General features: G+C 44.9%; 2 protein-coding genes across 4 annotated transcripts in view; both read left to right on the forward strand.

Moving 5' to 3' along the window:
• The window catches only part of LOC115789142 (scavenger receptor cysteine-rich type 1 protein M130-like), a 59,531-nt gene extending 56,507 nt beyond the window's left edge, over positions 1-3,024 (forward strand). For all 3 annotated transcript variants that reach the window (XM_030742383.1, XM_030742384.1, XM_030742386.1), the window contains 2 exons: positions 2,280-2,362; positions 2,466-3,024. In XM_030742383.1, coding sequence (XP_030598243.1) covers positions 2,280-2,362; positions 2,466-2,615 — 233 coding nt within the window. In that variant the 3' untranslated portion in view covers positions 2,616-3,024. The remainder of the gene's footprint in view (positions 1-2,279; positions 2,363-2,465) is intronic.
• Positions 3,025-11,813: 8,789 nt separating this feature from the next.
• LOC115789597 (uncharacterized) lies at positions 11,814-19,494 on the forward strand. Its single transcript, XM_030743076.1, has 4 exons — positions 11,814-11,921; positions 14,133-14,324; positions 14,976-15,036; positions 17,389-19,494. The coding sequence occupies exons 2-4, from the start codon at positions 14,252-14,254 to the stop codon at positions 18,980-18,982; spliced, it is 1,728 nt and encodes a 575-aa protein (XP_030598936.1). The 5' UTR covers positions 11,814-11,921; positions 14,133-14,251; the 3' UTR covers positions 18,983-19,494.
• Positions 19,495-23,014: the final 3,520 nt, after the last annotated feature.

The raw sequence follows: 23,014 nt of genomic DNA on the forward strand, positions 1-23,014 counted from the left end.
CATTACTCCCCTTTTCTTCCCATTTCTATAAGAGCTATAGTGTGTATTTTTAAATCCCAATTTTTTATATTTCTCATGCTCCTGATCTGACAAATGTGTTTCTTGTAGGAAACTAATCTGTGATCTTTCTTTTTTTAGTTTTGCTATGACCTTCCCCCTTTTAATTGGGTCATTCAACCCATTCACATTCAAAGACACCAATTTAAGTTGACTATATTGCATTTCTTCTTTTCTTTAGACTTTCTCTTTCTTTCCCACTGACACCTGTAACTCGTAGAACAATATGAACTTTAACACCAGAACTTTGTTTCCGATAACATTGGGCTTCTTTAATCGTGCCCATATCCCTGCTGGTGGGGGAGGGGAAGGTCCCCCAATAGTGGTGGGGCCCCTCACTAGAGGTAGGTAGAGGTCCTACGTATAGGCCCCTTTGCCTTCTAGTAGTGTCCAAATTATTCTACATTCTACCTCCACCAGTCTGAATAAACATATGAAAAGCCTTTTTGTGCGAGGTAAGCCTTAGCCAAGTAATCAGACTGTGTGTTTAACCATAAGGAAATGAATAAACGAATATTGCCTCCTGGGGTATTCCCGTGTCCCAGTCTCTTCCCCCGTCCCCTGGTATTTACCATTAAAGTAGACTACCCCTAAGCCCTCCTCTGTAAATATAAACTAACATGTATAAATGAATATAAAATTCAGCATTAGTCTACTATGGTCTGTTCCTCTACATTTCTTATTATACATTTAGACCGTGATTTATACTCATTTTAAGTTGAAGCCTTATTCCCGTCTGCCTGTCCGCTTTTCATTAATTATTTACTCCATCCTCGACTCTCCGAAACTCCTGCAGCTTCCCTCTCGCGCGTTGTGTTAATCCTCCTTGCGCCCGTGGTTCCCCGACACATTGCCACTGTGATGCCACCTGTATCCACTCCTCCATCCCGCGCCCCTCGTCCGCTTCCTTCACCTGTACATCCATTCCCCTTTTCCGCATCTCTTTCGCGGCCTCTTGTGTGCTGCTGTAGAACCGAGGTCCGTCGGTCCAGTGGATTCTGATACTGGTCAGGGGCGTTTGGAACCGGATGCCTTTAGCCTTGAGAGTCTTTTTAATCTCCGCATAGGCTCTGCGTTTCTGTACCACCTCGGCCGCGTAATCGTTGTCAAAGAACAGGGGTGTGTTGTCAAGTTTAATCCGCTTTTCCCAGGCTTTCTTTAATACCATCTCTTTCGTATCAAACCGGAGAAAGTTTATAATTATGGACCTCGGAGTCTCACCGGGACCGGGTCTCCTTGCTGCCGCTCAGTGCGCTCGTTGAATCAGCAGTTCAGTCCCCTCGGGTAGAGATAGCTCTCTGTGCAATAACTCCTCAACAAAGTGGGTGACCGAGTCCCCTTCCGAGCCTTCCGGGATCCCGAATATCCGCACGTTGTTCCTCCTGGACCTTCCTTCGAGGTCTGTCAGCTTTTCCTTTAGCTTTTTCTGCTCTCTCAGGGCCGACAGCAGTGCGCCCTTAGCTTCCATGTTGAACGTCTCAAGCTCCTCGATGCGTGTTTGCGCCTCGTTAAGACTTTTCCTCTGGTCCTTTAGTTCGTCACTATTTTCCTTCAGTCTGTTGTTGACGTCTTCCTTAAAATGGGCAAACTCTTGTTTAAAACTCGCGTCGAGGGCCGTTATGTCATTCTTCATCTCCTCTTTAAGTTCGCGGATTTCTTTACTGATGTCAGTCAAGTACTTGTATAGCTATGGGATGTCGTCTTTGGCTAGTGCCTCGCCGCCATTACCCCTTGCTTCACCGCTTGCCTCCATTACGAATCCTTGCTTCTTTTCCTGCGTTTTCAGATTTTTTCGGCTTTTCTGACGGGTTCCCCCACTCATCCCTGTAGCATCAATTTGAATTTGGTTTGTAATTCGTTAAGGGAGGAGGGTTAATTGTCCTCGACTGGCGGGAGCTACGACCTATGCTGCCATTCCCTACATCGCTCAACCGGCAGCTCTAGTGTTTTTCATGTGGTGTTAGGGTGTGGTGTGTCCAACAGAAACATGAGACCTAATAAAAGTATAAGTTTAAGTATCAGAGGCCAATCAGCCAGCACAGCTGCAACCTGTTCCCTTCACAACCTCTCCAATGAGGAGGCAGCCCAGAACTGACAGGGTGTCACACCCAGCTGAAGAGTAGCTGAATTAAACAGGTCATTTGGAGCCATTTCGAGGTTGCTGCAGTCTGTGTTTAATGAGAGCTGTTAGACTGATGATGGCTGTGAATGTTTCTGATCAGATCCCACAGGTCTTATCATCAGAGTGGTCCTCCTGCCGCTGATTCTGCTGTTGGAGAACGTTGTCTTGTATTTCTACTGTAAGGTACTGAACACATCTGTGCAGCTCACAGTGGGGCCCTCTGTCTGGTTATTGAACTGAAGAGAGATGCAGTGAGTCTAATCTGTGTGCCCTCATTCCTCTTCAGGTCAGCAGGGGGCGAAAGTCACGCAGGCGGGAGCACATTGAGCTGGTGGACCGTAAACTCAGTGTTTGTGCAGCTGAAGGAGGGCCGGCTGAAGAAGGAGCTCGTGGAGAAGAGGAGGACGTCCCAGCAGCTCATCGGACATCCCGATAAATTTGAGAGCAGAAACAGAAGCGATCGTCAGCTCAGTCAAGGATCTGACTTTAACCACAAGACTGTATATGAACATGCACACATTTTGGGTCTGAAAATGAAACCACGCCTTAAACCTGCATTCCTTCTAATGACCAGCAGGAGGCGACTGAAGTCCTATTGTAGAGAAGTCTATGAGAAAATGAGCCTACTGCTCAGCTGATCATCAGTGAACATTTTCCTGATGAGTTCGTGGTCTCAGTCTCTAGTTTTAAGTCTGTTGGGGTTGCATTTTTTAGCCAAAGAATAAAATGAAAAACCAGCGCTGGACAAATGATGGAGGCCAACCTGCAGCACACAGACTCTGTTTACGTGCAGATAGTGGCAGCATAAAGATGTTCAGGTTAGAGAGGAACAGAGGGGAGGGAGATGGAGCACACAGGCCTGCATCTTCCTCTGAGTCCCACATGTGCATGTGTTATATCTTCTGCTTCTTTAATATATTAAATGTCTTAATTTTATAATTAAATTGTTTCAGAGTTCTTCCTTCAAAAATAAAATAACACGTTAACAAACGGTGACGTGATTTGTAAAGGGGGATGATTGGCATGAGAGGATGAAGGGGAATATTTCCTCCACGACTCACCTCAAGGCTTTAACTCCTCAAACACTCACAGTGAAGCGTCAGCAAAGTGCATAAGCAGGAGCCGGTTGTTTACATAACCAAAGTCTGCTGAATTGGGTGTTAAATTATTATTATTTTTGGTGAATGAGGAGGAGGTAAGGGGAGAGAATAAATTTTAGAGAATCTGTTAAATAAAGTGTTTAAAACTTGGAAATATTGAAGCATGAGAAGAACAGTAAACATTAAGAATTAAAAATAGTGGTTAAGAGAAACAAAGTATGCAAAGTGATAAGAGTTGAAATGAATGAAAAGAGCTGTGAGAGATACTGGAAATGCAAAACAGCACTATAGCACTAGGCTATTGATTACATTTATTTATTAAAACTGTGAAGTGAAACATTTCTATCAATTAGAAAGAACTCCTGATGTCCACAGCATGAAGAACGGTAGTGTGAAAATTGGCATTATACCATGCGACACATTTAAAATATTGATGTTTTGCTGCAAAAAGTATTGAGTGTTGTCAGTTTAATCGTCATTTTCTGGACAGACGAGCACGTTGGCTTTGGCTCATAGCTGCTCAGACATTTAAAATATTGACATTATTGTTGCATAGACTAAGGTAAAGATAAAATAAGAATCAGGGTTATTGTAGTTAACGAAAATGAACGAAATAACGAAAACTGAAATTGAAAAAACATTGTCGTTAACTGAAATAAATAAAAACTATAATTAAAAGGAAAAAACGATAACTAATTAAAACTGAATTGTGAGTTTACAAAACTAACTAAAACTAACTGAAATAATCGATAAACTGACTTTCATTTTCTTGTTTTTTTTTTGTTTTTTTTAAGCCTTGTGGATTGATATGAAATAATTTTTTTCCGCTCTCCGTGTTGAAGCTGGGAGCGCCACAGGACAACTGTGTGAGTGCGCATGTGCGTGCGCTCACCGCACAGTAATGGCTGCGGTCTGCCGAGAAAGCGGCAGAGTCCCGTATGGAGGTTCTTTGAGTACAAGAGCACAGATAGAATCGAAAGTCTTGTTGTGGATGATGAAAAATGTGCGGAACACTTCTCAGTCAGGAAAAACCAGCAACATCAAAGTCCACCTCAAACTGTTTAGTCCTTGTGCGTTTCCGGCTACTTTATCAGTGAGAGAATAACAATCAGGAATAATAATCAAAGCATCAGTATAAGGACTCACAACTGTCAGCAAATTCCTGGTAGGAGACTGTTGAAACTATCAGGATGGACGTGAAGGAATGAAGAAAGTGAAAAAAAACAGGGACAAATATGTTTGCAGCCAAAAAACTGAGCACAAAGAGCGAGGACCAAAAAAGAAGTCCCAGCCTGTGCCACATATAAAACCCCTGCACACGACCACAAGGTAATTAACACACACAATCCAGCTACACAAGCATAAATGTGGACATGAGGTCGGACACTTCTGTAGGTTGTGTACAAAGACCCTGCAAGTTTAATTAGCAGCATCTAACCAAGCTAGCTCCAAAACAGAAGCAGCTTCAGGTGGTGAGAACATCAGGATGCAGCTGGATTTGAGCTTTGACTCCTTCAAAGAGTTTGTTTTTGTCAAACACCACATGTAGGTGTTGTTAATCTACTGCACTGATGCTGAACTTTATTGTGGAGTTTATTGTAGAATTTATTGAGTTTGGGAGTTCATGTTTTTCTTTGTTTCTCCCTGTTGATGTTCATGAGTGTCCTTAATATTACACAAATTTAGCATGTCTTGTGAACAGTTGGTTGTTGAATATATTTATTTAAACGGTATCTTTTGTCAAGTTTTCATTACACAATAGTCACTTTTGTGCCTTGAATCTTGCACCTGATCAGGTATGAAAATACTAAAACTAATACTGAAACTAACTGAAACTAAACTATAATGTAAAATCCAAAACTATTATAACCCTGATAAGAATTGGAAAGTATTAATTGTTTGGATTAACTCTCATGGTATACGTTGATGTATACCATGATATACATCGCAGAACACAATGCGCGTTCATACACTGTTAAAAAAAAAAAAAGCATAAACAACTGCACTAAAACGTCCGTGAAACAGCGAGGCTGCGAGAGGTGAAGGGCGTAATAACGAGGGTTCACTGCAGTTAGTAAAAGTTGCAACTAAAAAGTATGAATGATTGAGGCCTCTGAATGCTTTGAGCTGAGCGGTGGATTAAGCGGTGTGTTTGAGCTCCTGGCTCCTCTAATTCATGTGAGTGTGTGTGTGAACAAATGAGCCGGTGCAGTAAATAAAGATGAAATCCTCAAAGAAACAAAAACAAAATTAAAAGATGTGTAAAGAACAAAGATTATAGTAAACATTACCAAACAAATGGGAAACATCCCAAAATTAGTAACTAATTTAAGTTTAAATTTAGATAAATCCTTTTTATACATCTGAAAACAGAAGGTCAGGAATCTGAAAAATTCCCAAACTGGATCACATAGGAAAGGAAACAAGTGCCTGTCACTGTCCGTGTGTGTGTGTGTGTGTGTGTGTGTGTGTTCTACCTCACACACCAGTGTCAAGTAGAGCCAGGACAATGTGTGACAGCAGGACAATAAATCACAATACAACTGTTAAATCAGTTCACAAAAAGAACTCTGCTGAACAATCATTTCATAAAATCACAATACCAGCGTTGGAGCACACCCTCCGGTCTCCCTTCTTAAAGATGGGGACCACCACCCCGGTCTGCCAATCCAATGGCACTGCCCCAGATCTCCACGCGATGTTGCAGAGGCGTGTCAACCAAGACAGTCCTACAACATCCAGAGCCTTCAGGAACTCAGGGCGAATCTCGTCCACCCCAGGGGCTCTGCCACCAAGGAGTTGTTTAACTACCTCAGTGACCTCACCCCCAGTGATGGTCAAGTCATCCCCCTCATCCCCAGACTCTGCTTCCACTACAGAAGGCGTGTCAGTGGGATTCAGAAGGTCCTCGAAGTATTCCTTCTACCGTCCGACTATAGCCTCAGTTGAAGTCAGCAGCACCCCCCCCCGCACTATAAACAGTGTGAGTGAAGCACTGCTTTCCCCTCCTGAGTCGCCTGACGGTTTGCCAGAATCGCTTCGATGCCGTCCGAAAGTCTTTTTCCATAGCCTCACCGAACTCCTCCCACACTCGAGTTTTTGCTTTGGCCACTACCCGAGCTGCATTCTGCTTGGCCTGTCGATACCTGTCAGCTGCCTCCGGAGTCCCACAGGCTAACCAAGCCCGATAAGACTCTTTCTTCAGCTTGATGGCTCCCTTCACCTCCGGTGACCACCATCTGGTTCGGGGGTTACCACCACGACAGGCACCAACCACCTTGCAGCCACAGCTCTGAGCAGCAGCCTCAACAATGGAGGTGCGGAACATGGTCCATTCGGACTCAATGTCCTCAGCCTCCCTCGGAATGCTGTCGAAGTTCTGCCGGAGGTGGGAGTTGAAGATCTCCCGGACTGGGGCTTCTGCCAGGCGTTCCCAGCGCACCCTCACAATACGTTTAGGTGTGCCAGGTCTGTCCAGCATCTTCCCCCGCCACCTGATCCAACTCACCACCAGGTGGTGATCAGTTGACAGCTCAGCTCCTCTCTTCACCCGAGTGTCCAGAACATATGGCCGCAGATCTGATGATACGATTACAAAATCGATCATCGACCTGCGACCTAGGGTGTCCTGGTGCCATGTGCACTTATGGACATCCTTGTGTTCGAACACGGTGTTTGTTATGGACAAACTGTGGTTTGCACAGAAGTCCAATAACAAAACACCATTCGAGTTCAGATCGGGCAGGCCGTTCCTCCCAATCACGCCCCTCCAGGTCTCACTGTCATTGCCCACGTGAGCGTTGAAGTCTCCCAGCAAGACTATGGAGTCACCAGATGGAGCACTCTCCAGCACCCCACCCAGCAACTCCAAAAACGGTGGGTACCCTGAACTGTCATTCGGCACATAAGCGCAAACAACAGTCAGGACCCGTTCCCCAGCCCGAAGGCGCAGGGAAACTACCCTCTCGTCCACCGGTGAAAACTCCGATGTACAGGCAGCAAGCCGGGGGGGATACAAGAATACCCACCCCAGCTCGCCGCCTCTCACCGAGGGCAACTCCAGACTGGAACAGAGTCCAGCCCTTCTCCAGGAGACTGGTTCCAGAGCCCAGGCCATGCGTTGAGGTGAGCCCAACTATATCTAGCTGGTATCTCTCAACCTCACGCACTAGCTCAGGCTCCTTCCCCACCAGAGAGGTGACATTCCATGTCCCAATAGCCAGTTTCGATAGCCGGGGATCGGTCCGCCAGGGCCTCCGCCCTCGGCCACCGCCCGACACACACTGCACCCGACCCCTACGACACCTCCTGCGGGTGGTGGGCCTGCAGGAGGGCGGGCCCATGTAACCTCTTCGGGCTGCGCCCGGCCAAGCACCACGGGCTAATGCCTGGCCACCAGACGCTCTCCCTCGAGCTCCCTCCCCAGGCCTGGTTCCAGGGTGGGGCCCCGGTAACCCTATCCCGGGCAGGGTAAACTGTTCCCTTGTTTTTTCACTCATAAGGGTCTTCTGAACCGCTCTTTGTCTGGACCCTCACCCAGGACCAGTTTGCCATGGGAGACCCTACCAGGGGGACAAGCCCCCAGACAACATAGCTCCTGGGATCACTGGGACACACAAACCCCTCCACCACGATAAGGTGGCGATTCACGGAGGAATCTTTAAGAAGGGAGACCGGAGGGTGTGCTCCAACTTTCGGGGTATCACACTACTCAGCCTCCCCGGTAAGGTCTATGCCAGGGTGCTGGAAAGGAGGGTGCGTCCGTTAGTCGAACCTCGGATTCAGGAGGAACAATGCGGTTTTCGTCCTGGTCGTGGAACGCTGGACCAGCTCTTTATCCTCTCAAGGATATTCGAGTGTGCGTGGGAGTTTGCCCAACCAGTCTACATGTGCTTTGTGGACTTGGAGAAGGCATTCGACCGTGTTCCTCGGGGTGTTCTTTGGGAGGTTCTGCGGGAGTATGGGGTGTCTGGCCCATTGTTGCGGGCCATTCAGTCCTTGTACAACCACAGTGAGAGCTTGGTCCGTATAGCCGGTAATAAGTCGGATTTGTTTCCTGTGGGTGTTGGACTCCGTCAGGGCTGCCCTTTGTCACCGATTCTGTTCATAATTTTTATGGACAGAATTTCTAGGCGTAGCCAGGTGGCGGAAGGCTTCTTCCTTGGTGGCCTCAGAGTCTCATCTCTGCTTTTTGCAGATGATGCGGTTCTGTTGGCTTCATCAGGGGGGGGCCTCCAGCTCGCAGTGGAACGGTTCGCAGCCGAGTGTGAAGCGGCTGGCATGAGAATCAGCACCTCTAAGTCTGAGGCCATGGTCCTCAGCCGGAAAAGGGTGGAGTGCCATCTCCGGCTCAGGAACGAGTTCTTGCCTCAAGTGGAGGAGTTTAAGTATCTCGGGGTCTTGTTCACGAGTGATGGGAGAAGGGAACGGGAGATCGACAGGCGGATCGGGGCTGCTTCTGCAGTGATGCGGACGCTGCACCGGTCCGTCGTGGTGAAGAGGGAGCTTAGCGTAAAAGCGAAGCTCTCGATTTACCGGTCGATCTACGTTCCTACCCTCACCTATGGTCACGAGCTTTGGGTAGTGACCGAAAGAATAAGATCGCGAATACAAGCGGCAGAAATGAGTTTCCTTCGAAGGGTGGCTGGCCTTTCCCTTAGAGATAAGGTGAGGAGTGCGGCCATCCGGGAGGGGCTCAGAGTAGAGCCGCTGCTCCTCCACATCGAAAGGAGCCAGTTGAGGTGGCTCGGGCATCTGATTAGGATGCCTCCTGGCCGCCTCCTGGGTGAGGTGTTCCGGGCATGTCCCACCGGGAAGAGGCCCCGTGGTAGACCCAGGACACGCTGGAGAGATTATGTATCTCGGCTGGCCTGGGAACGCCTTGGGGTCCCTCCGGATGAGCTGGAGGAGGTGGCTGGGGAGAGGGAAGCCTGGGCTTCTCTGCTTAGGCTTCTGCCCCCGCGACCCGGCCCCGGATAAGCGGAAGAAAATGGATGGATGGATGGACAATACCAGCGTCTGGTACCTGCAGAGTTTACAGGTAAGTCAAAGCACAAAGACTAGCATGTTTTATTTTGGCCACAGCAGCCACTGGAGAGCGACAGGAAATTGGGAGGAGAGTTACAGGGAAGACACACAGGAAATGGCGATAGGCCAGGACTCGAGCCTGCGCCGCCCGCACCGCTACGCGGCATATGTGTGTGGTTGCCTGCTCAAACTCTGAGCCACCGACTACCATGTTTGTTGAGCGTAAACTTTTTTTATATTCATCCATCCATCCATTTTCTTCTGCTTATCCAGGGCTGGGTAATGGGGCAGCAACCAGGGGGACCCCGAGGGGTTCCCAGACCAGCCGAGAGACACATTATCTCTCCAGCGTGTCCTGGGTCTGCCGAGTGCTTAGGGAAATGGATGAATGAAGATGTTCAGAGATTATTATGTTAGTATGTTTCTGTAATGAGAGGTGGTAAGCAGAGGACCACAGAGGAATGCAAAACAGGAAACAAACAATCTGACAGAGTCAAAGACTGTACGCACACAGAAGACTGTTTAAGTGATGAGACAACGCTGGGAGCAGGAACACAACGAACGAGGAAGAACAATTAAGACACAAGCGAAACCTTTGAAAATAAAATGGGAAATAGCCTAAAGTCAACTAACATTAAGGCACTACAGAGCAGTGTGTGTCAGTTTAACACTGGATTGTGTGACTGCAGTAATCCTCAGTCAGGAGAGGGTTACATCCACGGTTTGACAAGCAAGGCATGAAGTTTATTGACGGTGCATGACAGTGTGGATTGTGCAAAAAGGAACAGAAAACATAACTGGCCTCAAATATTAGAATAATATTAGGGAGGCACATCACCATGAATGCAAACATGCATTCTAAAATGTGCCATAAGATGGCGCTCCATCACACACAGTGAAAGTTTCTGTATTCGTTCTGTCAGACTTAGCCTGAGTACACCAAGAATATACTGACAATATATCTGTACTTTACACAGGGACACGTAACTCTGTTCAAAGCCACATTAAACACGGAAAGAAAGAAACAAACCTGAACGAGGGCAGAAACTGTCAAATAATCAGACAACACATCCATGTGATGGACAGGGTATCTCCTCGGCTCCCAACAGTGCTCTGCTTCTGCCTCAGCATAGAAGATGATACCTGTCCTGTGACTGAACAAGGGCTGCTGCTTCACACCACCTCTGGTGAAAAACACAGAGTGGGCGGCAGTGTGGAAGCAGAACAAGGCTGAGGAATAGTCAGAGTCATGGTGGAGGGACGACTCCAGAGAGAGAGTCAGAGAGAAATCAGGGTAACGCTTTATAATAAGTACGGTTATTTTACAGTGATGTACCCTGTAAGGTAATTACAAAAACATTTTTGGCTTTTTTAGTTAGTCAGCAGTGAAGAGAGACAGGAAAGGAGGAGAGAGATGGGGGAAGACACAGTCAATGGCGATAGGTTGGGATGCAAACCTGCGCCATCTGATCCCCCGGCATACGTGGTCGCCTGCTCATCCATTGAGCCGTTGAGCACTTTTATTGCTCAAGTACAGTAGAACACCAAAAAATATGAACCAGTCTATTAATTTAATGTTTAAGCTTTTGCAGAGTGACCTCACTTTACTCCAATCTTTACATTGGCTCCCAGCTGATTTTAATTCTCATACATACAGAGCACTAAGTGGACAAGCTCAGACCCTCTATCTTAACTTCTTGTTAAACACGTTGCTGCTCACATCTTCATTCACAGGTTCAAAATGTATTAGCTGTTCCTTGTACAAGACTGAAAACCAGGGATGGAGAGGGGATTTCAGCCTGTGGAATGATGACTTTGAACAGTGTGTCGCACAGGACACAGCTGGTGATCAAAAAGTACACCCCCCCTAAAATTATTCAGTTTATGCAGGCTGAGGTCCTGCTCATTTTTCTGTTTTCATGTTGTTTGCCTCCTTGTACCAGCTGTGGCAGTAGAAAATTCACCTGCTGAACTGGGGTGCCCTGAGCAGGCCGTTCAGCAGCCATAGTTCATGTTCATAAACATGACGAGCCAGCCAGGAGGGTAAAGTAGCCCAGAGACAACCTACAAACCTTGAAGTGCCTTAAAGTCTGTGGACTCCTTTAAAAGCAGCTGAAAACTCTCTATTTTAATCAGCCTTCTGCTGTTTAGTTTAATTAATGTTTCCAGCATCTCTTTTTTCTTTTCAGTTCTGTTTCCATTTTGTGTTGCTATTCACTGTGTTTTCATTTTCTATAATATTTTGATTATTACTATTTTTTTTTTACTTATATTGTTGTACAGATCTTTGTAACTTTGTGAAAAGTGTGGTATAAATACACTTCACTGACTGACTGAGGCTTTCTATTTATCAGGTCCAAATCATTTCATAGAGCTCGGATCACCTCCACCACGATCAGGTGGTGATTAAACGTGTCAATTTTCTTTTTTTATTGTGCTGATTGCATTGGTTCTGTTACTTTCTGTGCTGCAGCGCCCCCATGTGTTCACTTCTGTTATCTGAATGATTCAATGACAAAGAAAGAAAAGAAAAACGGTTGAGCTGAGACGAGGCAGACATTTTTGAAGCGCGGATCCTCAGAGCTGCTCAGCTCTCATCGTCTGCAGACCAACAGGTGAGAATCAGCTCATGATGTCAGTGTTTGCAGCAGGTAGGAGAGAGGCTGGAAGGATAAACAGCACTAAAACAAGGGTGACTCTGACCCACAGATAAACTCTGTAGTTGGTGGGAAAGTGAAAGTGAAACTTTTTAACATCTATTTACTTATTTTTGAAGCAAGATCATTTACTTTAGCCTCTGAAAAACTGCAGCAAAAATACTCTGAAGTTTAAAAAGTAAAGATTATTAATCAGCCTGATATGAAATGAAGTCGGAGTTTCCTGAAATCAGAACCGTTACACATAAACAGCGCTGAGTCGAGATGGATGCAGCTCATTGTGAACAGGAAGTGACAAAAACATCTTTAATGGGGTCACAGGTGGGAGGCAGAATACTTCCTTTACTCTCTAACAACACAAACAGGACCAAATTAAAGTCATTATTTATTACTATGTCACTGTGAAAGCCTCTTGCTGCAAAATGTTATTACTGCCATAATTATCTACACATAAAACTGTAATACTGGCAAATTGTATATACAGTATCTAAAGTAAAAGTATTTATTCTGGCACAGTGTTATATGCAACAGTATTAGTGTCAGTTTAAGGCTAAAGCTAGTTTTAAACAATTATTATTATGCTTAATTTTCAGTAATGCATCATGTTCTAAAAAATCAATTCATTTCAATTCAATTTTATTTATATAGCACCAAATCACAAAAAACGGTCACCTCAAGGCGCTTTGTATTGTGGGTAAAGACCCCACAATAATACAGAGAAAACCCAACAGTCAAAACGACCCCCTATGAGCAGCACTTGGTGACAGTGGGAAGGAAAAACTCCCTTTTAACAGGAAGAAACCTCCATCAGAACCAGCAGGGCCCTCTTGGTGGCGCTGTCGCTCGGTGTTGGCTCTCACTGCGGTATTCTATCACTTCCTGTTCCTGTTCGGGAGCAGTCGTGTTTTGCTGTCTGTTAGCTGTTAAATCTGTATAGCTCAATCTGTCTGGATAACAACATATTTCGGTGTAATCTTCACCTCCTTTATCTAGAGCACACTCTTTGCTGAATCACCTGTATTCACATTATTTACTTTATTTGTTTTTAGAAATGCGCTAGCTTAGCACAGCTAGTAGCTTAGCGCAGCTAGTAGCTTAGCGCAGCTAGTAGCTTAGCTCTTAGCCGACTCACTACCAGCATGGCTTCTTCTCCTGTCTGTTCTGCACTTTCTGGGTGTCACATGTTTAGTTACTCCTCGGCCTCCTTTAGCAGTAACCAGGGTTGGCACCTTTCACAAATGAAAATAAGCCCCCCCCCTGGCTTTTCAGGACCATGACCAACATGGTCCGAGTCACCTGACTCACATGTTATGTTGTGTTTTTTTATAAAGGGGTAATCAATAAAGCAATTAGTCATACATAAAATGAAATACTTTTTTACCAATGAAGACTTTATTGTGAAAGATTGTTGCATATAAAGTGCAAAGAAACAGAACTTCCGCACAAGTTATTTCATAATTATCCTAGGAAATGATGTACTGTATGATCTACCACATGGCAGTTGAGCCTTCAGCTGATCCAAAATGCTGCAGCTAGAGTACTGACAGGGACTAGAAAGAGAGAGCAGCTTTCTCCCATATTGGCTTCTCTTCATTGTCAGAGGAAATGGATAGATGAAGATATCCAGAGATTATATTGAGATAATGTAGTTTTTTTTATAATGAGAGGTGGAGCAGAGAAGGTCACACAGGGAAGTAAAACAGGAAACACAACAAACGATCCGACAAAGAAATGTGGAGTCTGTAGGAACACAGGACTGTTTAAACCAGGGCTCTTCAACTCCAGGCCTCGAGGGCCGGTGTCCTGCAGGTTTTAGATGTGTCCCTAATCCAACACGCCTGATTCAAATGGCTGAATTACCTCCTCAGTATGCAGTCAAGTTCTCCAGAGTCCTGCTGATGACTTCTATGTTTGACTCAGATGTGTTGAAGCAGCGACACATCTAAAACCTGCAGGACAGGGGCCCTCAAGGGCTGGAGTTGAAGAGCCCTGATTTAAATAATGAGATGAAGCAGGAAACACATGAGCACAATGAAACGAGAGCAGACAGCCACAAAGGAGGGCAAAAGAACAGGAAGTAAAAGATCTTCTGCAGCTCACTGCAGAGAGCATGCTGCAAAAAAGCCACATTTAAGGCAGTAATGATGTTTCTGATGATTTTTCCCTCAGACAGAATAATCTGATCAGTTGTTGCTGTGACAGCAGACTGCAAAATTCCTGCAGCTCCTTCGGACCAAAGACTGAGTCTGCAGAGAAAACCTGAACACGTCCAGTTTGGATCCACTTTGATGAAAATGACCTCACATCCAAAACACAAAGAGAGCAAAGAGTTCATTTATCCTTCATCAACGAGCAGTGCAGGTGAGTAGAGACACACGAAAGTGCACTGAGGTCAAAATTAAAGGACATCTACAGACTTGAACATTTTAGAATTTCCTTAAATTTTGACACAATTCTAGTAAAAACACAAATTACAGAAATCAGTGGGTCAAAAAAAAAAATTGAATTTAATACTGTGGCTGAGCAGTGATGGGAATAACATTTTTATGATTTCCAACTAGGGAATTCGACCCCCAGGAAATTAGACCATAATTACACTATATGACTCTAAAAGGAAGCCTGATTCCAAAAATATATTCATCATCAGAAACTCACCTGCTGCTGCCTGAACCCACCGATCCTCCAAACAACAGCTCATAACAGCTGGCACGATTTGCATCAGCAATGAGACTCAAATGCAGACTGTAAAAATGTAACATTTACACCTTGATCAGAAAAAAGAGCAGAGACAGAGGAGTCATGAAAAAATCACCGTGGACCAAAGAACCACTAAAACAATAGTCAAAGGTTTTTATAGTTAAAAAAAAATACAGAAAAGAACAAAAACATCAAATCATCCAAACAAAGAACCCAAAGCTAAATAAGGTTCATATGTGATTTTAATATACAGAATAACAGTAATCTCAGATTAATGGAGCCGTTTGAGGTTAATTTATTCTGTTTCATCATCAGAGACTGAAGAGGAATCATCTCGACATGAGAAGCTCGTTGCACCAGGACACACTGGGGCAACGTGAGTACATCATTACATTATATTTACTTATGTTTACTTATGTCTTTGTCATCTCTGTGAAGTCCTCACCATTGGGTCCGGGGTCCTGTTCGCCTTATTTCTGTCTGTTCTGTTCTGGGTTTCTGTTGATTGTGGGGTTTAGTTTGATTTCTAGTTCCTTGTGTTTCCCGGTGTTGTCTGGTTCCTGTCTGTTGTGTTCAGTTTTGCTTCCCCTGGTCTCGTCACCTGTGTTCACACACCTGTTTCCACATCCCTAATCAGCCCTCCTGTGTATTTAAGTGTTTTCTCTGCTTGTTGTTGTGTCGTCATCTTCGTCTTTGTCATTGTTTTCTCGCTGTGTGCTCCCTGTTTGTTTACCCGGTTTCCTGGAAATCTAGTTGAGTTTATTTTTGTTCTGCTCCTGTAAATAAAGTGGATTCTAAGTCTAATCTCTGCCTGGCGTATCCTGCATTGGGGTCCTTCTACCTGCCTGCCACACAGCTGTTACATGACAGTATGAATGAGCAGGTTTCATCTAAAGTTTGCTGTTTTTACAAAAATACTTTATTTGTCATGTGCACTCTGACTGTGACTCCCAACCCCAGACTGCCAGCTTGTGGCCTGGCAATGGGAACTACATCACTTTCATTTCCATGTGAAGTGAGCTGAACGGAAATGGAAAATGGCAGTGTCCACTGGATCGTTCTCATGTAAATGGGCCTTAAAAAGTCATAATGCAGTAGTGCTGTAGAGGCTGGATGGCTCAGCCAGTACAGTTTTAACCTGAGGGTCCAGGGTTCAAGTCCCTGTTTGGGCACAAAGTTGTTATTACCAAATGTAAGGAAGCAGAAAGCATTGGAAGTGGAATCAAACTGTTCTACTGTGGTGCAGATAGAAATGAAGCAGGTAATCTTGAAGGAAGAATATATAGAAGTGGCTGTGAAGAGAGGCAAGATCATGAGTTTGAAGCTGGAAGATTGACGGGGTGGTGTTGAATGTTATCAATCTGTATGCACTTCAATAGATGTGAAGAGAACAGAGGAGATGAGGAAGGTAAATAAATAAAATGCTCTCTCAGTAATTTCAAAGTGCCAATATATGCTGTAAATAAACTGATGTGCACTAATGTAACTTAACATGCTGTTCTAACGATGCTTCTTGGCAATAAATCTTATAGTGCTGGAAATCCTGTTGATTCCCCTTTAAATCGAGCCACATTTATAAGGAACATGCATTTGTGGTTTGAGCAGCAGAGTTGACAATGTGGGTTATGGCCATGAAAAACTTGCCAGGTCTTCTCTGCCAATGCAAACAGCTTTAGGAAGCTAGAAATCAAAGATCCAGCCCTAACTATAAGCTTGATCATAAAGGAAAGTTTTAAGCCTAATCTTAAAAATAGAGAGGGTGTCTGTCTCCTGAATCCAAGCTGGGAGCTGGTTCCACAGAAGAGGGACCTGAAAGCTGAAGGCTCTGCCTCCCATTCTACTCTTAAGTATCCGAGGAACCACAAGTAAGCCAGCAGGCTGAGAGCGAAGTGCTCTGTTGGGGTGATATGGGACTATGAGGTCTTTGAGATAAGATGGGGCCTGATTATTCAAGACCTTGTAGGTGAGGAGAAGGATTTTAAATTCTATTCTAGATTTAACAGGGAGCCAATGAAGAGAAGCCAATATGGGAGAAATCTGCTCTCTCTTTCTAGTCCCTGTCAGTACTCTAGCTGCAGCATTTTGGATCAGCTGAAGGCTTTTCAGGGAGCTTTTAGGACAGCCTGATAATAATGAATTACAATAGTCCAGCCTAGAAGTAATAAATGCATGAATGAGCTTTTCAGCATCACTCTGAGAAAGGATGTTTCTAATTTTAGAAAAATTGCGCAAATACAAAAAAGCGGTCCTACATATTTGTTTAATGTGTAGGAAGGCTTTAACTCCTCGGCTATTCCTTTCCAAATGATAACTATTGTTTAAGTAAAAGGGAAAGCTGGAAATCTGATTGTAATTGGCTAAAACACCCAGATAAAGTACAGTAAAGGCTTTTTATATAACGGTTTAATTCAGGCACCTTAAAAGCCTGTGGGATGCAGCTTGTTAGGAAAGATGAAGTGATCATACTTCCTGTCAAAGTGTAATTAGACAGTCCCAGGAACCCGCAGTCATCACAGCTCCAGGTGATCAAACTAAGCTGAAAATCTGCAGGACCACAGGATCTTCTGACTGTAGACTTCACAGTTTCATGTTTTCCCTTCAATCTGTCAGCAGTCAGAAGATTTGGTCTTACTTTATATATAAAACATAGATACCAAAAATATATTTTGATCCTAGAATGATGCACGTAATGTTTAAACTTGTTGAACTGTTTTTCACTTTTCTACAGAAACATCACATCCAGATACAAGAACATCATCTCTAAAAGTACTCTGAAGTCATCAGGACATCCTGTTGTCTACCAGCTGAGACCAAAGAAAGAGGAGTTTGAAACTCTGACAAGGATGACTGTTGGTGAAAAAAATCTGAACAGGACAAATAAAACCATCTTACTTGTGGGTGAAACAGGAGCAGGAAAGTCTACTCTGATCAACGCTCTGTTCAACTACACCATGGGAGTGAAGTGGGAGGATGGAGTCTGGTTTCAGATCGTAGAGGAGAAGAGAGCACCAATAGAGAATCAGACAGACAGTCTGACATCAGATGTAATTGTGTATGAGATCTTTGATTTTGAAGATAGAATTCTGCCCTACTCTCTGACCATCATCGATACTCCTGGATTTGGAAGCACCAGAGAAACTAAACATGATGACATCATCAGTCAAAGACTGAGGGACTTGTTTCAATCAGAGGAAGGAGTTTATGAAGTCCATGCAGTGGGTCTGGTGATGATTGCAGCAGGTAATCGACTGAGTGATCGACTAAGGTACATCTTTGATTCAGTGATGTCTCTGTTTGGAATCAACATGGAGAAAATCATCGTAGCTCTCATCACACACTCAGATGGAAAAACACCTGAAAATGCTCTCAAAGCTCTCGAAGCTGCAAACATCAAATGTGCCAAAAATGAGAAGAACGAGCCTGTTCACTTCCTGTTTGATAACCAACAGAACACAGAGAGAACAGAGGAAAATGAATCTGTTTTGGAGGCAGCATGGAGAGTATCAGAGAGAGGAATGGGTCAGTTCACAAACTTTCTGAAAAGATCTGAATCTCAAAAACTGAAGAAGACAGCTGAAGTGTTGAATGAACGAATCAGACTGAAAGCCTGCATCCAAAACCTGACAGAGAGAGTCGAGCTGGCTGAAGGGAAACAGACAGAAATCAGACAGATTCAAGATGCTTTGAAGAAACACGAAGAAGAGATGAAGAACAATGAGAAGTTCACTGTAGAAGTTGATGAGGTCTTTAATGGTAAACAGCCCATTGATGGTGGGATGTGGGGGTTGTTTTTTTATCAAGGAGCTGTCTGCTGTAAAGTCTGTGAGGAGAACTGTCACTATCCTGGATGCACAAAGGCCTGGTATCCAGAACACTGTCAGGTTATCAAAGATGGTCACTGCAGTGTCTGTACTGGGAAGTGTCCTCCAGCAGATCATGTGAAAGAAAAGTGGATCTATGTGTCCAAGACAAGGAGAGTTGAGAAGACTGTGGAAGAAATGAAAGAGAAGTTTGAGAAGAATAAATCAGAATGTGAGAACAAGTCGAGTCTTTTGGAACATCTTGCAGAGGAAATGAACCAACTGAGAGCAGAGAAGAAACAGTTCCTGGATGAGTCCTACCAACATGTTATCAAACTGGAGCAGATCGCCCTGAAAGCTGATTCAGCGTCCACTATTGTCCACCTGGAGTTCCTGATTGAGAAGATGAAGGAGGAAGGAGACAGAGAGAAGGTCCAGAAGCTGGAGGAGATGAGAAGCAGAGTGGATGAAAGAACCAGAGCAGCTCTACAAGATATGTTTGGCAAACTGTTTAAGAAATGATCATCACTGTGGAAATATAAACAGCTAGAGTGGAAACATTAAAGACTCAGTGGGAAGCTAAATGGTTAACTGGCTGATCCTTATAAAGTGCTTTTCTACTCAGTTCAAGCACTTGAAGCTCTTTCTTACTACAAACCACACTCACACATTCACACACACTCATACAAGTGCTTTTTTCTATATTAACCTAATGTTCACACTCACACTTTGATGGTTGCATCAGGAGCAAATTGGAATTCAGTATTTTGCCCAAAGATACTTCAACACGTGGGTTGAAGCAGCCAGGGATCGAACCACTGAACCTTCCAATTGGTAGGACCCTGTTTCAGAATCCTTTGTATTTAAAATTGACACCATTATATTAGGAAAACCTGCCACTGGCCTCATTGCATTTGAAAACATACGTGTTATAATTCTAGTCATTTTATATTTTTGTTTTCAATCTTTTTCTCCTTTGTTTGAAGTGTGGCTTTGGAAATAAAAATAAAATCCTTCAACAGCGGTTATGAACAGCCCCTGAGTGTTTCATGTGTTTCAGTTCTTATTAAAGTTATTAAAGTGAATTCAAACTGAAAAATTCTGTAGATTTTGGTATCAAATATACGCTTTCCTATCTATTAAAAAATTGAATTGTTGCACTAATAAAACTCCATCCATCCATCCATCCATTCTCTTCCGCTTTTCCTTTTCAGGAGGGCTGGAGCCTATCCTGGCTGTCATTGGGTGAGAGGCAGGGTACACCCTGTAATTAACAGATATACCTATTACCTACAGATATACCTAGAATTCATAGGGTGCAATAAACTGATTTGAATTTTAATGTGAAGGTGTTTGCCAAAAAATTATTGCTGGTATTTATATTGTTGTAAATGACTTGCAAACCTATAATCTGCCAAGCATATCTCAAACATCATCTCTTATGAATGATATCAATTAATTTTGAGTCATAACGAACATTTCTGTCACATGGTAGAAGCTGCAGTCAGTTTTTGTCAAAGTTACTTTCATATTGTAGCGATTCTGTTAAAGTTAGATGGTTCTGTGCAGATGTTTTGTGATTTCCCACTGTGTTGGTGGTCCTTGAACTTGTGTGTGCAGGGAGGGAGAGAGAGAGTCAGGCTGTCCTAGCAGCAAGCCAGCCAAGGACTCCTTGTAACTTTCCACCTGCAGTCACTCTGGTCTGCAGTCAGCCTGACTCTGATGACGCTGTGGCAGGCCAAAATCAGTCTGCTCGCCTGTCTGTGCCCCCTGCTCTTCTTGATGTGCCTCCTGTTGCAGTAACCCTAACTGTTGCTGACAATGGCCTTACACAAGTTGTAACTATGTTTGACAGGGTTCTGTCTCTGTGCAATGCTTCTCTCACTGCCGGTGTAAGACCAAGCGACCACCAGCCTATCTGGCGTCAGCCTGCCTGTTCCGGTAACAAGCGGTGCCCTGAGCCTTGCAGAGTCTGTGGTTCAAAGGATCACGTGACACATGCACACTGCAGACTTTATAGGTTATGCCATAACTGCTTCAGTCCTGATCATATTAGGACTGAGTGTTCACATTCCCCCCGTTACGGTGCCACGCCCACTCTTCCTCCCTCCAGTGCTGATTAAACTAGCCTGCCTGTGTGTTGAGAGGGGTAACATGGGCGGTGCCGGAGACACCCTCAACAAAGAACATGATTTGCAGTCAGTCTATGTGAACTGTTGTAGCTCTCTCCCAGATGACACGAAAGTGATTGTTGTGGGCTCACACAGAGTAGATGAAGCGAGTGACCTGTTTTATGCTTCAGTGACAGTCAGTGGTCAGTGTACTCTGAGAGGGATGCTTGATTCAGGAAGCATGTCATGCACGCTGTGAAGAAGGGGAGTCCAAACTAAGAGCAGCAGGTGTTCTCACTGTTCCTCAACCTGTGCCTGAGAAGGTGGTCCTTGTTGGCTGTGGTGGCCTTATGACAAAGCCCAAATGTATTTATGACCTCAACATTGAGATTCATGGTTCCAAGTTCACTGTCCCTACGTTCCTTGTTCCAGGGCAGAGAGATGAGCTCAGAAAAAGAAGGTCAAATCTTTCCTTGGGATGGTGCTGTATTATCAGCATTTCATTCCTGGCTGTTCTTCAATTGCAAAGCCACTTTATGCTCTGACTGCTGGACAGAAGAGGAAGGTTAAGTGCTCCCCTGGATGGAGGAGAGCGGGTACCTTCCGGGAACTGTCTCCCCAGGACTGGACCCCTGCCTGTGAGGAAGCATTTGTGGGTCTCAAAAGTGCCCTCCTCAACAGTGTGGTGGTGGCACACCCAGACTTTGACAGGCCTTTCATCCTTTCCACTGATGCTTCCCTGGATGGTCTGGGTGCTGTCCCGTCCCAGGTGCCTAATGGCGAGGAGAGAGCAAGGCCAATTGCTTTTGCCAGCAAATCCTTTTCCAGAAGCCAAGCAAATTATCCTGCTCACAGGCTTGAGTTCCTAGCCCTTAAGTGGGCTGTCTGTGACAAATTCAGCCACTGGCTCAAGGGTCACAGGTTCACTGTGTGGTCTGATAACAACTCTCTGACGTATATCCTGACAAAACCTAAACTTGATGCTTGTGAGCAGCGTTGGGTCTCCAAATTGGCCCCTTACAGCTTTGAGATCAAACACATTCCTGGACGTCTGAATGTGGTGGCGGATGCTCTCAGCAGGGACCCCTTTGTCAAGCCTCTGCGGGACCAGCTGTTGCGCGTCCCTTACTCTGAGCTGCTGGAACAGGCTCATGATGTCAGTGACGAACAAGTACAGGACACTTTCCGCTTCACTTGCCAGCCACAGTCAATAGGGGGGTGCTCTACCTCTGCTGCAGTTGATGGCTCACTGTCTGAGGATGATGTGTCCTCCCTTCTCTCCTCATTTGAAGAGTGGGACACGGCTTTGAGACAACAAGCAGCCTCCCTTGCTGACCACCTCACCTCCTTGGAACCTGCTGGTCAGGATATGTGGCCTTTTTTGCCTCTCACTGATCTTCAGGCACAACAACAGAAGGATCCAGTAATCTCGAGGGTTGCTCATTATGTTGAGAGAAAGCGCAGACCCTCCAGACGGGAACGTTGTAATGAGAGTCAGCCAACCCTGAAGGTCCTGAAGCAGTGGGACAGGTTGACACTCATGGGTGGGATTCTCTACCGGGTCACAAAGGACCCTTTAACCAAACACAAGAGGTTTCAGTTTGTTGTGCCTGAGTCTCTGAAGGCTGATGCATTATCGGGTGTTCATGATCATGCTGGTCACCAGGGTCAGACCCGCACACTCTCTCTGGCTCGTCAGCGCTTCTTCTGGTCTGGTATGGAGAAAGATGTGCAAGATCATGTGAAGAGCTGTCAAAGATGCGTCCTCAGTAAAACTCCTGAACCTTCAGCCAGAGCCCCACTGGAAAACATCAAGACCTCTGCTCCCTTGGAACTTGTGTGTGCGGACTTTTGGTCTGCAGAGGACAGCAACAACAGGTCAGTGGCTGTTCTGGTTGTCACAGACCATTTTACCAAGTTGGCTTATGCCTTTCCCTGTCGAGACCAGACCGCAAAAGGGGTTGCCAAGAAGCTGTGGGACAATGTTTTTTGCATTTACAGGTGTTCCCAGCGCTTGCACTCTGACTAGGGAGCGAGCTTTGAAAGCGAGCTTATAGCCGAGCTCTTGAAGTTGTCAGAGGTTGATAAGTCGCATACCTCGCCATACCACCCTATGGGGAACAGTGGTACTGAAAGGTTTAACCGAACCCTGGGCAACATGTTGAGAGCACTGCCCCCTCGCTCCAAACAGAAATGGCCACAGATGATCCACACAATGATTTTTGTCTATAACTGTACCATTCATGAGACCACTGGATTTGCACCTTTCTATCTGATGTTTGGGAGTTCCTAGGCTGCCAGCTGACCTAATGTTCAAGAATGTACTCTGTGATGAGACTGTGTGTGACTATAATGCTTATGTTAAGTCTCTTTTGGGAGACCTGCACTGGGCAATGACTCTGACTCAAAAGAACTGCACAGCTGAGCAAAAACATCAACGTGA

The sequence above is a fragment of the Archocentrus centrarchus genome, chromosome 12, assembly GCF_007364275.1.
Source record: "Archocentrus centrarchus isolate MPI-CPG fArcCen1 chromosome 12, fArcCen1, whole genome shotgun sequence".
Taxonomy (NCBI): Eukaryota; Metazoa; Chordata; class Actinopteri; order Cichliformes; family Cichlidae; genus Archocentrus; species Archocentrus centrarchus.